Source organism: Oratosquilla oratoria, chromosome 16 (genome assembly GCF_046742065.1).
Source record: "Oratosquilla oratoria isolate Oo_2021 chromosome 16, ASM4674206v1, whole genome shotgun sequence".
NCBI lineage: Eukaryota > Metazoa > Arthropoda > Malacostraca > Stomatopoda > Squillidae > Oratosquilla > Oratosquilla oratoria.
Window position 1 is genome coordinate 16,350,979 of NC_134792.1, and position 16,586 is coordinate 16,367,564.

General features: G+C 41.4%; 1 protein-coding gene across 4 annotated transcripts in view; it reads left to right on the plus strand.

Annotated features, from left to right (window-relative positions):
• Positions 1-16,586, plus strand: part of Psa (puromycin-sensitive aminopeptidase) — an 82,310-nt gene that overhangs the window by 29,017 nt on the left and 36,707 nt on the right. For 2 of the 4 annotated variants that reach the window (XM_076199413.1, XM_076199410.1), the window contains exons 4-7: positions 124-274; positions 531-677; positions 9,304-9,454; positions 13,664-13,812. In XM_076199413.1, the coding sequence (XP_076055528.1) occupies positions 124-274; positions 531-677; positions 9,304-9,454; positions 13,664-13,812 (598 nt within the window). Of the gene's footprint in view, positions 1-123; positions 275-530; positions 678-9,303; positions 9,455-9,934; positions 10,086-13,663; positions 13,813-16,586 lie in introns of all 4 variants that reach the window. The other 2 variants (XM_076199411.1, XM_076199412.1) reach the window with 2 other exon arrangements.

A 16,586-nucleotide genomic window follows, 5' to 3' on the forward strand; every position in this document is an offset into this window, starting at 1 on the left:
TCTATCCTTGCCGTGTATGATTCAACCAGAATATCGGTAAGATGTTTCACCATACTGAAGGGGTTAAGGGATTTGCAGGAACAAGGGAACTGTTTGTGTAGTACAAACCTTTGTCACATACAGGGTTTCTGGTGAGGAACGTTACACAGCAGTTACGCAGTTTGAGGCAACGGATGCTCGTCGATGCTTTCCATGCTGGGATGAACCAGCCCATAAAGCCACCTTTAACATCACACTTATTGTACCAAAAGACAGAGTGGCTCTTTCAAATATGGTAGGCTGTCATATTCACAGATTTCTTTCATAGAATTTGAGATGAAATGTGTTTTGTATTAGTATTCTTCATGTATGATTGTTATAAGTGTGGTCAAACGTGTTTTGTGTTATCGTACTATATGCATGATTGTTTACAAATTATACTCTTTTTGTGATTGTTAAAAAGAAAAAGGTTGTTGATACTGTGAATAACTTGGTTTTCCAAGTCTTTGGAAGTTGGAATTTAAGAAGATGGATTTTGTCTTTGTTTGCAGCCTGAAGTATCCAGTAAACCCTATGAGGGCGACGAGACTTTGCAGGTGGTCAAGTTTGCCAAATCCCCATTAATGTCAACATATTTAGTAGCGGTGGTAGTGGGCGAGTACGACTATGTGGAGGATACATCCAGTGATGGGGTGAAGGTGAGCTTTAGTAGTTATTAGTGCATGTTGCTCCAAGAGAGAAAAAAAAAAAAGTTGTCATGATAGCAGGTTTTTTTTTTTCTCCCTGTGTCTCTTTCTTTCATTCTTTCTTTCATTCTTTCATTTACATTCTTTCTCTCTTGCATTCTGTCTCTTATATTCTTTCTTTTCTTTCTCTCCCTCATTCTTTCATTGTTTTCTCTTCCTCTCAGTCTTTCTCTCTTTTCCTTTCTTTTTTCTCCTTTTTCTCTCTTTTCTTTCTCTCTTCTCCTTTTTCTCTCTTTTCTTTCTCTCTTTTCTTTCTCTTTTCTTTCTCTTTTTCTTTCTTTTTCTTTCTCTTTTTTCTCTTTTTTCTCTTTTCTCTCCCTCTCCCCCCCCCCCTCTCTCTCTCTCTCTCTCTCTCTCTCTCTCTCTCTCTCTCTCTCTCTCTCTCTCTCTCTCTCTCTCTCTCTCTCTCTCTCTCTCTCTCTCTCTCTCTATCTCTCTCTCTCTCTCTCTCTCTCTCTCTCTCTCTCTCTCTCTCTCTCTCTCTCTCTCTCTCTCTCTCTCTCTCTCTCTCTCTCTCTCTCTCTCTCTCTCTCTCTCTCTCTCTCTCTCTCCTCTCTCTCTCCTCTCTCTCTCTCTCTCTCCCCCCTTCCCCTCTCTCTCCCTCTCTCCCCTTCCCCTCTCTCTCTCCCCCTCCCCCTTCCCCTCTCTCTCCCCCCTCCCCCTTCCCCCCTCTCTCTTCCCCCTCCCCCCTTCCCCCCTCTCTCTCCCCCCTTCCCCCCTCCCCCCTTCCCCCCTCTTTCCCCCCTCCCCCCCTCTCTCTCTCTCTCTCTCTCTCTCTCTCTCTCTCTCTCTCTCTCTCTCTCTCTCTCTCTCTCTCTCTCTCTCTCTCTCTCTCTCTCTCTCTGTCTCTGTTTCTGTCTCTCTCTCATTTTCTCAGTTTTCTTATTTTCCCAATTTTCTCATTACCTCCTCCCATACCATCCCATGTGTACATTGAACAGCCACATGGTAACATGACACAACCCTGGTGCAACCCCACCTTCATTTCAGATCCCTAACTTTCACCATTTCAAACTCTAACATAAGCTTTACTACTCGTGTAAGAACTGTTACTGGGCTTAACAACTTTTCCCAAACACCTGTAATGTCTCTCACAATGTCTTTCTGTTGACTGTCGTCATCAACCTTCTCCAGATCCATAAAAAAAAAAAAACTTAACTTTTTGCAAAAAAAAAAATCTTGCATGTCAAACATTCTCTTTAATTCTTGGCATGTCATCTTGATAATCTTTTATCTCGCTCTAATAAATCTTTGTCATTCTTATTCACACATTTGATAAAGACATCGATCATATAGCCTCTTTCTCTTCATTCTTCCATTGTGGGGAATTCCAGGTTGTCTGAGCTTTCCTTGCTGGCTAGGCAATGGATCTCTTTATTTGCATCCTTGTTTTCTGTTTTTCTTGTATCTTTCCTTTTGTGTGGAGATCACATGCTGGATATTACAATTTTGGATGGATAAGATTTGAATAATTTTTCTCATCTACTTGCCATCACATGTTTCAGTTTTCAATCTCATCACCAACATTTCCAGACATCTTGAACAATTTTATGGTCGTAATCCTGATATTGCACTTGTATTTTCTTCCATGATGCTATTTATATGATCCCTTCCAGGAGAGATAATTCATGTTTGCCTGCTACCAGATCAACAACTGTTGTAGATTAATGATGAAGGTATATTAGGAAATGAGGGCATTAAGAGTTGGAGTGCAGAGGGAGTATAATTTGGAGAACTTGTTGTGGGGAAGAGGAAGTGGAGTCCAGTATGACATTTGGTTTATTGGGGGGGGGGGATGGATGAAAAGGAATTGGGGGAAAAGGAAAGGGTTGGGAGTGGGAGAGAGGTCTGGTAGTGAGGGAAACAGAAAACTGGTAGTATAATAGGTAGGGAGTGAAAAAATTGGAGGGAGGCATATGCGAGTATGTTTGAAGCTAGCTGAGAGAAAATGTGCTTATAAGACTGAAAACAGAAGAAAGAAATTTTAGGTTGTAGACAGTTGGGTGAAGTTAAGGTGAGGGGACCACAAGAAATTTTAAGCTTAGGCTGGGTTGGGGAGAGGTGATAGGATAAGGATTATGGAAACAAAAGGGCAAATTAGTTAATGTGTGAAGTGATCATGGGTGAGTGTGTTGTGCCACTTAGTTGTGGCATTTCATGAGAGGTGCAGCAGTTTTTTTTTCAATTGAACTATGTATATAAAAGGAAGAGCATTTTGGTAAACAAAAGGATTGGAAAAAAAACTCGTTGGCTAAGGATTTAGTTGCGGATTGAGAAGCTACAAAGGACAGCAACCAAAGTGGTTCCCAGTCTGGTAGATGAATCATATGAGGAGACTGAAAGCATTGGAACTACTAACATTGAAAGATCAAAGAAAAATAAGTGACTTGATGGCAGTGCTAAGGTCACTAAAGGGGATAGACTACATTGATAGAAGAGATCTCTTGATTAGGAATACATACATACATACATATACCAAGGCTCCTACCCCCTTACAAGGGGGGTAGCCAAAAAGAAAAAGGCATAAAATCATTCCCACCCATTCCATCCCTGAAAACACACCACATCCCTCCACCCTCCCTCTTATCTTAGCACCTCCTTAATGACGGGTCATCCCTGCACCTTGTCCACTGCCCTGGATCAGAAGCAGTGTCGCAAGACACAGCACATCCACAGCAAGGCTGCTTCATTAAATCGGCAACCCCCCTCTCCGTCCCCCCATTGCATAAAATGAGAGGACAGGGAGAAATCCCTTTGGGCTGCGTCAAATTTTGCTCACACATACTTCCTCACCCCCCATCCCCCTGCCCATTCCACCTCATGCAACCATAACATCATCCATATACAACCATTCTCCATTCACCCCTGTCTTTTGTCCTCTCCTGTCCTTCCTCAACAGACATTCCCCTCTTCCCCAAAGCCCCCTTCACCCCATCCATCCACCTCATCCTAGGACGTCCCTTCATGTTCACTCCCTCCACATCTGCCTTCCACACCTCTTTTACTAGTCTTTCTTCACTCATTCTTTCCATGTGTCCAAACCATCCTAATATTCTTTCATCAACCCTATCTCCCAGCTCCTTTTCCCCCCCTGTTCTCTTCCTCACCTCCTCATTTCTCACTCTATCTAGCCTAGTAACCCCCATCATACTTCTCGGACACCTCATCTCAAACACATTCAAACTCCATCTCTCTTCCTCTCTTATGTTCCATGTTTCTGCCCCATACAGTGGGAGGGTAATATAAATTGGTAGTATAAATGTCCTTTCCTGTGTACTAAAATTAAATACATATAACACCAAGACCTTTATTTGGTGGTAAAGCCTCAAAGTAGCTACCTCCCTTATAAGGGGGAAAACCCTTGGTATATAGATAGAACCTCAAGGGGCTGATGTACTCTCTCAGGATCAGGCCTAAAATCTCCAACTTCAGCCATATTTCTTTCACCTTTTCACTTAAGGAGAGTAGAAGACTGGCAGTGGCATACCTCCTGCTGCAACTATAAGTTGGTGACTTAGAAACTAGAAAGAAACATGGACCATTGGTTGTATTAGTATAGGACAATGGTCACCCAATGGGGGACTGCAGTATTCCAGTCTGAAATTCGAGGCAACAACAGCCATTATTATTATTATTATTATTTTTATGAACCTAGTCCAGAGACTTTGCCATCCCCTTAGAGCTCCACCTCCAGGTAGAGATGAGTGTCCTAATGAACTTTTAAGAAACAGGTGGTGGGGAGATTCCTTTCAGATTTGTTTTATGAAACCACAATATACAAATACACATTGTTGGTCCTGGAACAGATGCTGGTGGGAATAGCTTACTTTTTGATTGCATCTGTAAGAATAAAAATAAAAAATATGAACAAGTATGTAAAAAAATTGTGAAAAGGGAGTGTGATCTTTGAAAAGAGTAGAGCGTTTAAGATAATTTAGATGTGTATAGAATGAACAAGGGTTAGTAAGAATTAGAGTATTCAAGAATGGTGGAGAGAGTGAAGAGAGCTAGTAAGAAACATGCATAGTTCATGATTGATACAAAGGAGAGGAAGAGGAAGACCAAGGTGTTAGACTATCAGTGAGTCTATAAAGAGAAAGTTAATAGATATAGATGAAGAAAAGATGTTGATACAAAGTAGGGGTAAGTCTATCTATCTATAGATAGGTAGACTTATATATCAAGGGCTTTTCCCCCTTATAAGAAAGGTAGCCAAATCATAGGCATGTATCTACTGCCACCCATTTCAGTCCCCACCATGTCCCCTCCCTCCCTCTCATCTTAGCTCCTCATAGATGACAGATCATCCCTGTATCCTGCCTACTGTCTTGGGTCAGAAGCAATGTAACAAGACACAACTTCCACAGCAAGGCCACTTCATTTAACCTCTTCCATACGATGATGCCTATGTAGGCATCACGAGGCATGAGTGGGTATACAAGGGTGTTGGTGTTAGAGTCCTGATTATATTTTGTAGTTGTAGCTGAGTGACCCTGGAATTCTGTGAACTGGCTTGATCACGTTTTTTTCTGTGTTTATTATTATTAATAGTACTGGGAGACCTTAATGCTAGGGTGGGAAATGGTCCAATCGATGGAGTGGTTGGGAAGTGTGGAGTTCCAGGAAAGAATCGTAGTGGAGAGTTGATGGTGGAAATGTGTCTAGAAAGAGAGTTGATGATAGCAAATACAGTGTTTCGGAAGAAAGTCAAGCATAAGTACACATGGGAGAGGGTGGTGGAGGGAAGGGTGGTAGATAGAGCGCTAATGGATTATGTAGTGGTAAATAGGATTATGATAGGAAGAGTTAAGGACGTACATGTGCTAAGGGGAGAGGGTGGGGGAATATCAGATCATTTTTTGGTGGAAGGTAAGCTGAGAGTGGAGGATAGATGGAGAAGGAGGAAAGGGACAAAAGGTAGGGAGGTTCTTAGAGTGAACTCCTTGAATGAAAAGGAAAAGGAGAAGGAGTACGAAAAGAAGCTGAAGGAGGAGTGGGAGGGAGTAAAGGATAGAGCAGAGATGGGTGTGGAGGAGGAATGGGGATGGTTCAAGGAGGGAGTCTTAAAGTGTGCAAGGATGGTGTGTGGAACAAGAAGGACAGGGGGAAATAGAAGAAAGGATAGTGAATGGTGGGATGAGGAAACAAAGAAGGCTGTAGAAGAGAAGAAGCGAGCATTCACAGATTGGTTACAAAAGAGGACAGGGGAGTCATATGAGACGTACAAAGAAAAGAAAAGAGAAGTAAAGCAAAAGGTAAAGGAGGCAAAGAGGAGAGCAGATGTGAAATGGGGTAGGAGTATGACAGAAAATTTTGAAAGTAATAAAAAGATGTTTTGGAAAGAAATTAAGAGAGGAAGAGGAGGCGAATCAAGTAGGGAAGAAAAGGTAAAAGGTACAGATGGAGAGTTGATAATGGAAGAGATGGCAGTGAGGGGAAGATGGGCAGAATATTTTAGGGAGTTGCTGAATGTGAAGGAGGATAGGGAAGGAAAGATAGCTGTAGTGGGAAATGCGAAGAAAATGAGAGTGATGAGTGAGGAGAATGGAGGAGAAATAAGGAAGGATGAGGTGAAGGCAGCTGTAAAGATGATGAAAGCAGGTAAGGCACCTGGTCTGGATGGATGTCATGCAGAATGTCTGAAAAAGGGAGGTGCAGTGATGGTGGACTGGTTGGTGAGGTTATTTAATGTTTGCTGGAGAGAGGGTAGAGTACCGGAGGACTGGAGTAGTGCCTGTATAGTTCCTCTTTACAAGGGAAAAGGGGACAAGTGTGAATGTAGTAATTTCAGAGGGATTAGCCTGTTGAGTGTAGTAGGGAAGGCTTATGGGAGGATCTTAATTGAGAGGATTAGGAGAGGAACAGAGGGAGTAATTGGTGAGGAACAGTGTGGATTTAGGACGGGTAGAGGTTGTGTAGATCAGATCTTTGTGGTAAGACAGATATGTGAGAAAGCTATAGGAAAGGGGAAGGATGTTTTTTGGGCTTTCATGGATCTGGAAAAGGCTTATGATAGGGTAGACAGAAAGGCACTGTGGGAGGTTATGCAGATTTATGGGATAGGAGGAAAGCTTTGGGGAGCTGTCAAGAGTTTTTATGAGAGTAGTAGAGCATGTGTTAGGATTAGAAATGGAGAGAGTGAGTGGTTTGAAGTAAAGGTGGGACTTTGTCAAGGATGCGTTATGTCGCCCTGGCTGTTCAACTTATACATGGATGGGGTGGTGCGAGAGGTGAATGCTAGGGTAGTGAGTCAGGGATTGGAGATGGTTAAAGAAAATGGAGAAAAGTGGGAGGTGAGCCAGCTTTTGTTTGCGGATGACACTGCGCTTGTGGCAGGGTCAGAGGAGGGATTGAGGAAGCTGGTGGCAGAGTTTGGGAGAGTATGTGATAGAAGAAAGCTAAAGATAAATGTGGGTAAAAGTAAGGTGATGAGATGTACAAGGGGTGAAAGTGGCAGTAGACTGGAAGTGAACATTAAGGGAGAGCAACTGGAGGAAGTGGATAGTTTTAGATACTTGGGTGCAAGTGTAGCAGGAAAAGGTGGAGTGAAGGTGGAGGTAGAATGTAGATTGAGAGAAGCGAGTAAATGCCTTGGTGGTTTAAAGAGTGTAATGAGGAATAGACATTTGGGAATGGATGCGAAGAGGAGACTGTATGAAGGAGTGATTGTTTCCAACAGCACTGTATGGGGCAGAAACGTGGAACATAAGAGAAGAAGAGAGAAGGAGTTTGAATGTGTTTGAGATGAGGTGTCTGAGAAGTATGGTGGGGGTTACTAGGCTAGATAGAGTGAGAAATGAGGAGGTGAGGAGGAGAACAGGGGTAAAAAAGGATTTGGGAGATAGGGTTGATGAAAGAATATTAGGATGGTTTAGACACATGGAAAGAATGAGTGAAGAAAGACTAGTAAAAGAGGTATGGAAGGCAGATGTGGAGGGAGTGAACATGAGGGGACGTCCTAGGATGAGGTGGATGGATGGGGTGAAGGGGGCTTTGGGGAAGAGGGGAATGTCTGTTGAGGAAGGAAGGGAGAGGACGGAAGACAGAGGTGAGTGGAGAATGGTTGTATATGGATGATGTTGTGACTGCATGAGGAGGAATGGGCGGGGAAGTGGGGGGGTGGGGTAGTATGTGTGAGTAAATTTTGACGCAGCCCGAAGGGATTTCTCCCCGTCCTCGCCTTATATGCAAAGGGGGACGGAGAGGGGGGGTCGCCGATTAAATGAAGCGGCCTCGCTGTGGATGTACTGTGTCTTGCGACACTGCTTCTGACCCAGGGCGGTGGGCAGGGTGCAGGGATGACCCGTCATCCAGGAGGTGCTCGGATGAGAGGAAGGGTGGGAGGGGTGTGGAGTGTATTTGGGGATGAAATGGGTGGGAGTGTTTTTGTGCCTTTCCCTTTTTGGCTACCTCCCTTGGAAGGGGGAAAAAGCCTTGGTATATGTATGTATGTATTATTATTAGTCAGAATAAAAGAGAATATGTACATCAGACATCCGATACTGTATGTGAGCATTTGACTCGTATTGAAGAGGTTAATCAGCGACCCACCCACCCCTCTCCATCCCCTCATGCAGAACAAGAGAAGATGGGGAGAAATCCTGTTGAGCTGTGTCAAAATATCATTCATACACAAGTATCCCCTACCCCTCAAAGAGGAGAAGGAAGAGGGTGAGGAGTAGATGATAATTAGTTAGATAATTAATGGGGGAAGGAGTGTAGAGAAGGAAAATGAAGGGTTAGTCAGGTGAGTGCTTATAAACCTATATTACTGTTTATTTTTGTTGTTTTCATTAGTGATGAGGAAAATGGTCTCGTCCTGCCATTCATTGTTTTTTAATAAAACATACCCAAGTTGATGGATGTTATCCTTCAGCTGGTTAAGAGTCATAACTCAGCTAATCAACTAAAGTGTCATGGTGTTATCACTATACTTCTTCCATTATCTGGTGACCCATAGGATGTGGCCAGCAAAACCAGCAGTGTTGCCATGTCTAAACCATTTCCAAAGAAAATGGAGGAGACACTGTTTTCTTAATATTTACATGTATGACCGGTATAATTAAAGAGACTGCAAGCGGCCCAAAGACCTGCACTCAGCTTCTCTATGTAATTCCTACAAGGCTCCCAACCCCACGGAAATTCCTAGGTTGGGAGCCGGGGCAATATTGCTTGACCTGAGATGCCACATTGTTTAACATATCTCTTATTTTCTTTACATACTTAACAATTACTCTTATCAGCTACCATTTAATGAAAAAATCAATATGCATTTAGAATATTCCATGTTAACATACTCAGGGTAGTGGACAGCTTCCGGTATATGCTGAATGTTTTGATTCAGTACGTGACAACACGGCAGACAACACCTTGCGGGTCACGAGATAATGGAAATAGTATAGTACTTGTTCAAATAATTCACCCCACTGTTTCTTTAGTTATTCCAAAGTATTTTCTATAATGTGCTTATTTATAGTATTTACTGAATGTAGTACTAATTCTTTTTCTTTTTAATTCTTTTTCTTTTTTAGATGAATTGTCATATGATATAATTATATCCCTTTTGTTCCTGTGGAAGGTGCGAGTGTACACTCCTGTGGGCAAGAGTGACCAGGGAAGCTTTGCTCTCGAGGTGGCGACCAAAGTGCTGCCCTACTACAAAGATTACTTCCAGATTGCATATCCCCTTCCCAAGATAGACCTCATCGCCATTGCAGACTTTTCTGTTGGTGTGTACAACATTTCTTGGAACATGGTTGATGGGCTGTGGGTCTTGGTGGTGTGTTGTTTCTGTATCATTTATACATTGTAGAAGCATTTGCGAGTGAATATTCTTGTGAAATTGTGCTAATTTTTCCTAGTGGTAGAGTGATTTTTTTTTTTCCTACCATCGTATTTATGTACTTGTAGTTTTTATTATCTTTTTCCTTCTTCCATTCCTGGCTTTCTTCAGGCTGTGTAATTACTTTTTTGTTTAATTAGATGGAGTATTACTTTTTCTTTAGTGTGTGTATGTTTTGTTTCGTGTATGTGTGTGTGTTTGTGTGGGTGTGGGTGTTTGTGTAAGCGATGTTTCTTTGTCTTGCTAACTGATTTGAATGGTAAACTACAATTTCTTTCAAATGACAACACCACCACCAGAACCCTTCTGCCATATTGCTCTCAGCCACATCCTCCTCTATCGAAGGCCCTTCCTCTCTCCTTCCCAGGTCCGTGTGTACACTCGAGTGGGAAAGGGCGAACACGGAAAGTTTGCTTTACATGTAGCCTCTAAGGTTCTCCCATTCTACAGAGATTATTTTAGAGTTGCTTATCCTCTACCCAAGATTGACCTTATTGCTATTCCTGACTTCTCATTGGGTAGGTATTATAAAAATTGACCCATGGATAACATGTAGCTGGAGAATGAAGTGAATAACTGTACTTTTCCTTGCCCAGATGGTCTCCACTTTAAATGAACGACTCGTTATTAAAAATGAGGAATTGATTTATGGGATGTAATTTAATTCAAATATATTAAGTTGGGATCAAATTCACTTGGATTACTATAGTTTCAATTTCCAAGGTTAGATCAAAGTAAACTGTGGTTAGTATAAAGTGTTCGGAAGTGATTTTTTGGTTAAAAAAAAATGTGGTTAGAATATCCTAATGCCATAAAAAATTTGAATCTTGCATTATGTGATACTTAAAAATCTAAACTCCCATGTTTCCTAATCTAAATTTGTAACAAAAATTAAGAATTTACCAAAAAAATATAGTAACTTGAGTTATATTGTAGTGATATTGCTAGAAATTTGTGAAATACATTGTAACTGGAAGCTAATATCGGTATCTACAAATATAGGGTTTAGAAACTTGTCATGTATTTTTGTGTTTCAAGTGGTGGACTTTGTACATGAAAATACTTTTTTTGAATACTTGATTGGTACTTTAGAGCAGAGTTATTAGTGAATGTGGACAAGAATAAAAGTGATGAAATGTACCAGGAAATATGATTTAGGCAGGTTGAATAGTGTGATGGGTGAGAGACTTGAGAAAGTGGAGTTAATTATCTTGAGTGGAATGGAGAAGTAGATATGGAGGGGAATTATAGGTTAAAGGAAGTGAGTAAATGCCTGGATTGAAAGAAAAGTTTTATGAGAACTAGGTAATTGGTATGGATATACAAAGAAGTTGTGTGAAGGAGTGATTGTACCCACATTGTTGTATGGAGTAGAGACTTGGAATACAAAGGAGGTGGGGACAAAGAGGGAATTTTTTGAGATGAAGTGTTAAAGAAATATTATAATGTGAGTGTGAAATGTGGAGGTGAAATAGAGAATGGGTATGAAGATATTGTTTGATTGGGTAGAACAGAGTATTGAGGCAGTGTGAGCGTATATAAAGAATGAGGAAGACCAAGAATAGTTTTGATGATTCAGTTTAACATTATGAAACTCCCCCCCAATCAAGAGTCTACGACAGTGCCCCTTACAGAGGGCTTTGTTGTGTGAAATTAATGAGCCATGCCCTAAGTTCAACTTGCCAGTGGTAGGGTTCAAATCACCATCACCTTGACGTCTGTCACAAGTAGTGATCCAAACCTGCTTGTCCAGCAAGCATCTAAGACAGGGATGTGGTGAAAGGGTGCTTTGGATGCATGTGGAAAGTCTGTTGAGATGGCAAAATAGAATGTAAAATCAATCAATCCATTGCCCCAGGTCTATTGCAGGAGGCCCACGGCTCACAGGTAACTTGCAACAATCACCAGACATGTCCACAGGTTGCTCTGGGAAAAAGTATTGTGTTGTGTAGGTATGGGACAGTGGGAAATGAGGTGTTTGGTGTCCTGTGTGTGAAAGCTGCATCTGGGGGTTAGATTGTTCCAGTAGACAGGCCAGTTCTGTGCTGGCACTGTGTTAATGCTGGATGGTGATCAGAACACAAGTGTAATAGAGTGATTCTTGTTTCTCTTCAGAAAGATTTTTCTCTTGAGGATACTGGGGGCTACATGGAGTAGGGAGTTTGGTGGTTTGTCCTGAAGAGCTTGTGTGATCCAAGTGTGAATGTGATTGTGTGGTGTACTGTGTGGTAGAAGTGGTAGTTTGTAGATGTTTGAATTATGCAGCTGGTATATTTTTTTTATTCGGGTGGTTGTGCATGTGTGATGTAATGAGATTAGTGAGTAGGGTTGAGAGACCTTGCATAGAACTATGTACATATCACCTTCATATGGTGTGCTGTTGAGGTGCCTTTGGTGCATTCCATTATTTTCAATGCTTTGTTTTGTATAGTTTGTAATGTATCTGTTTTCCTGATTGCCAGGAACCATGATGTGAAAGTGTTGTCAAGTGTGATTTTCAAGGACTATTTCTAGACTGATTAGAGTTGTGTTTGAATGAACAGTTCTTTTGCATAGCAGAACTGAGCACTATATTTAACATGATAAACATTAGATATTATTTTGGTTATTAGTTCAAATGGCAAATTGAACCAGGGGTACATATGTACATACATATATACATGATGATATGATTTAACGTCACAAACTCCCCCCTATTGGAAGGCTAGGATGGAGCCCCTTACAGAGGACTTTGTAGCGTGGAATTTAATGAGCCATGCCCTTGGTTCAACTTCGCTGGTGACAGGATTTAAACCGCCATCCCCATGACCTTTGCTGCAAGTAATGATGCCCTAACCTGCTCAGCCACACTAGACCATGCTTCCACAGCATGGTACACAACCTTTGAAACATAGACATCTGACAAACTATATAAAATAAGGCACTGAGGATAATATGAGTAATAGGATGCACCAAAGTAACCCCAATTAAATATCTGCATGCAGAAACCAAAATAATCCCTGTAGAACATTACATGAAATTGATAAGTACATAGTTCTGTGCATGATTCTTGAACCACTCTTGCCCATCCCATTACATCACACAGGCACAATCATTTGAGTGCTACAAAAAGCTATTGTGGAGGTTGAACTAGCTTTTGATGTTGGGCCCTGCTGTGGAGGTGCTGTGTCTTGCTGCATTGCTTCTGATCTGGGCAGTGGGTGAAGGACAGGGATAAATCTTTTACCTACAAGCAGCTAAAATAAGAGGGCCAACAAATGGGTGTGGGATGGGTGAAGGGTGGGTGTCTTGGCTGGGTTACCTACTTGTAAGGTGGAAAGGGCCTTTTGGTATGTGTATATTTATCTATCTATATACCGAGGGCTTCTTCCTTTTTATAAAGGAGGTATGTATGTATATATTTTCCACCAATTTGTTGGAAAAGGGGGATGGCATTTGTGTTTGGTATTTTCTTGGTGAAAAATGAGGAAGTGAGGTGGAGAGTGGGGAAGGGAGCTGGCAGATAGGGTTGATGAAAGAATGCTGTGACGGTTTGGTTATATAGATAGAATGAGTGAAAAAAGACTAGCAAAATGAGTGGAAACCACAAGTGGATGGTGTGAACTTGGGGGAAGACTGAGAATGGAATGGATGGATGGGGTGAAGGGGGCATTGGGTAAAAGGAGAATGACTGTTGAGCAGGGAAAGGAGAGGGTAGGAGATAGGTGGGAGTGGAAAGGGATTGTGAATGGATGAAAATTGATGTGGCACAAAGGGATTTCTCTTTGTTTTTTCTCTGTGATATTGTATATAGGTTTCTATGTGTTTAGATGTCACTGTATCTACTATGGTGTCTGTTAGTGATATTTTACTTTTGTTGGCAAAGTGTGTTATGCTGAATATTTGTTATTGGTCCACATTTGTGATGAGTGTGTTCCCTGATTATGGTATAGTCACTGAATGTGGGTAGTACAGTTTAGGGTGTTTGGTTTCCTGTATAAGTGCAGTGCAGATGTACTTTGACTTCTTTAGGATGAGTTGAATATGGTAATATGAAAGGGTAAGACATGCTTGTGTGATGTTTTACATGTTTAACAAATACTTTTTTCTCAACAAGGTGCCATGGAGAACTGGGGCTTGGTAACATATCGTGAGACCTGCCTTCTTGTCGACCCACACAACACGAGTGCCAGTCAGAAGCAGTGGATAGCTCTTGTTGTTGGTCATGAACTTGCACACCAGTGGTTTGGAAATTTAGTCACCATGGTGAGTAAATAATTGCACAGTATGTATGTATGTGTGTGTGTGTATATATATATATATATATATATATATATATATATATATATATATATAATTAAATGTTTAAGAATTATGGTAGGTATTAAAAGGATGGATAGAGTGAAAAATGTGGAGATAAAGCAGAGAGCAAGGGTGGAAAGAGAATCTATTGATAGGGTAGATCAATGTTGATATGGTTGGGGCATATGGAAAGAATGAACAAAGACTAGAAAAAAGTGTGGAAAATAGAATTGGATAAAGTGAACTTGAGGGGAAGGTAAAAAATGAGGTGGATGATATAGTAAAGGGGGCATTGCATACAAGATGAATGTCTGTTGAGCAAGGAAGAGAGTGCAAAAAATAGGAGTGAATGGAGAGTGGTTGTAAATGGATGAAGAACTGACAGCCTGAAAAAGATGTTTCTTCTTTGCTCCCAATTATTTTTTTTTCAGTTGGATGAAGAATGGGGTGGGGCACCATGTAATGAAGTATTGGGGTTAAATTGGGTCCAGCTGTTGGACCTTGCTATGGAAATACTGTCTCTCACTGCATTGCCTTTGACCAGAGTTGTGTGGCATGAGGGCAGAAATTAATTTTCATTCATGAAGTACTAAGATGGGAGGTGTGACAAATGGGTGTTGAATCCGTGTGCAGTGGGTGTATGCTTTATCTTGGTATCCCTCTTTATAAGTGGGAAAAGGCCTATTGATATGATGTGTGTATATAATTTCTATATAAATAGTAGTTGGGTATCAGTCTACGGCCAAATAAATGTTCAGAAGTAATTCATTTTTAGCTGTATCATCAGTAACTTATGATTATATATTTGTAGTATGAAATTGAAGTTTAAAATTTGAAAGGAGTTTGGAAAGATGGAAGTTGGGAAAAATCATAACCTTGGCAGTACTGAGATGGTTAGCATGTGTTGAAAGGTGGGATAAAAGCAAACAGTGAAATATGTCACTTGTTTTGGAAGGTAGTGTGGAGATAAGGAAATACTTGTCAGATTTACATAGATATATTCCAAACACAAGTTTTCACTGTAGTATGTTTCAGTTACAAACACCAGTTCCACATGTTCCTTAGTCCTTAATCAACTTTCCTTCTCTGACTACCTTCGTTTAAGTAGACTCAGTAAGTTGACCGTTTCTATTTTTTCTTCAATTCTTTCTATGTTCTAACTGACTTTGTACATACATACATACATATACCAAGGCTTTTTTCCCTTTACTAGGGAGGTAGCCAAAAAGAAAAAGGCATAAAATCATTCCCACCCATTCCATCCTTGAAAACACTCCACACCCCTCCACCCTCCCTCCCATCTTAGCACCTCCTAGATGACAGGTCATCCCTGCTTCTTGTCCACTGCCCTGGGTCAGAAGCAGTGTCGCAAGACACAGCACATCCACAGCAAGGCCGCTTCATTAAATCGGCGACCCCCCCTCTCCGTCCCCCCCATATAAAGGAGAGGACGGGGGAGAAATCCCTTTGGGCTGCGTCAAAATTTTGCTCACACACACTACCTCACCCCTCATCCCCCCCGTCCATTCCACCTCATGCATCACAACATCTTCCATATACAACCATTCTCCATTCACCCCTGTCTTCTGTCCTCTCCCGTCCTTCCTCAACAGACATTCCCCTCTTCCCCAAAGCTCCCTTCACCCCATCCAACCATCTCATCCTAGGACATCCCCTCATGTTCACTCCCTCCACATCTGCCTCCATACCTCCTTTACTAGTCTTTCTTCACTCATTCTTTCCATGTGTCCAAACCATCCTAATACTCTTTCATCAACCCTATCTCCCAACTCCCTTACCACCCCTGTTCTCCCCCTCACCTCCTCACCTCCTCATCTCCTCATTTCTCAATCTATCTAGCCTAGTAACCCCCATCATACTTCTCAGACACTTCATCTCAAACACATTCAAACTCCTTCTCTCTTCCTCTCTTATGTTCCATGTTTCTGCTCCATACAGTGCTGTTGGCACAATTACTCCTTCATATAGTCTCCTCTTAGCATCCATTCCCAAATTTCTATTCCTCATTACACTTTTTAATCCACCAAGGCATTTACTCGCTTCTCTCAATCTACATTCTACCTCCACCTTTACTCCACCTTTTCTTGCCACATTTGCACCCAAGTATCTAAAACTATCCACTTCCTCCAGTTGCTCTCCCTTAATACTCACTTCCAGATTACTGCCACTTTCACCCCTTGTACATCTCATCACCTTAATTTTACCCACATTTATCTTCAGCTTTCTTCTATCACACTCTCCCAAACTCTGTCACCAACTTCCTCAATACCTCCTCCGATCCTGCCACAAGCGCAGTGTCGTCTGCAAACAACAGCTGGCTCACCTCCCACTTATCTCCATTTTCTATGTGTTTATATAACTGACTTTGTACCTTTTTGAATTGTACCTAATGAATTTGTGACATTTAAACTATGACAATTTACTTATGATTAGCTCACCTGACCTTTGTTAGTGTTTTGATTTAATTGTATTTCAACTTCTGGTTTTGGCATTCTGAGCTCTGAAATTCTGTGTTTTTTCTTTTACCATTTCTTTATCTGTCACCAGTCCTTGATAGCTCAAGTTCTTCACACTTTCCTTATCTCCAGGGCCCATAGTTCTGAGAATGGCTGTCTCTACTTCATATTACAATACCATCGATGCAATGCAATACTTGTTTGATTAGCAAAGTGTTAATTATGTTGTGCCTAGATTGTGTCTGCATATTGAAATAATAT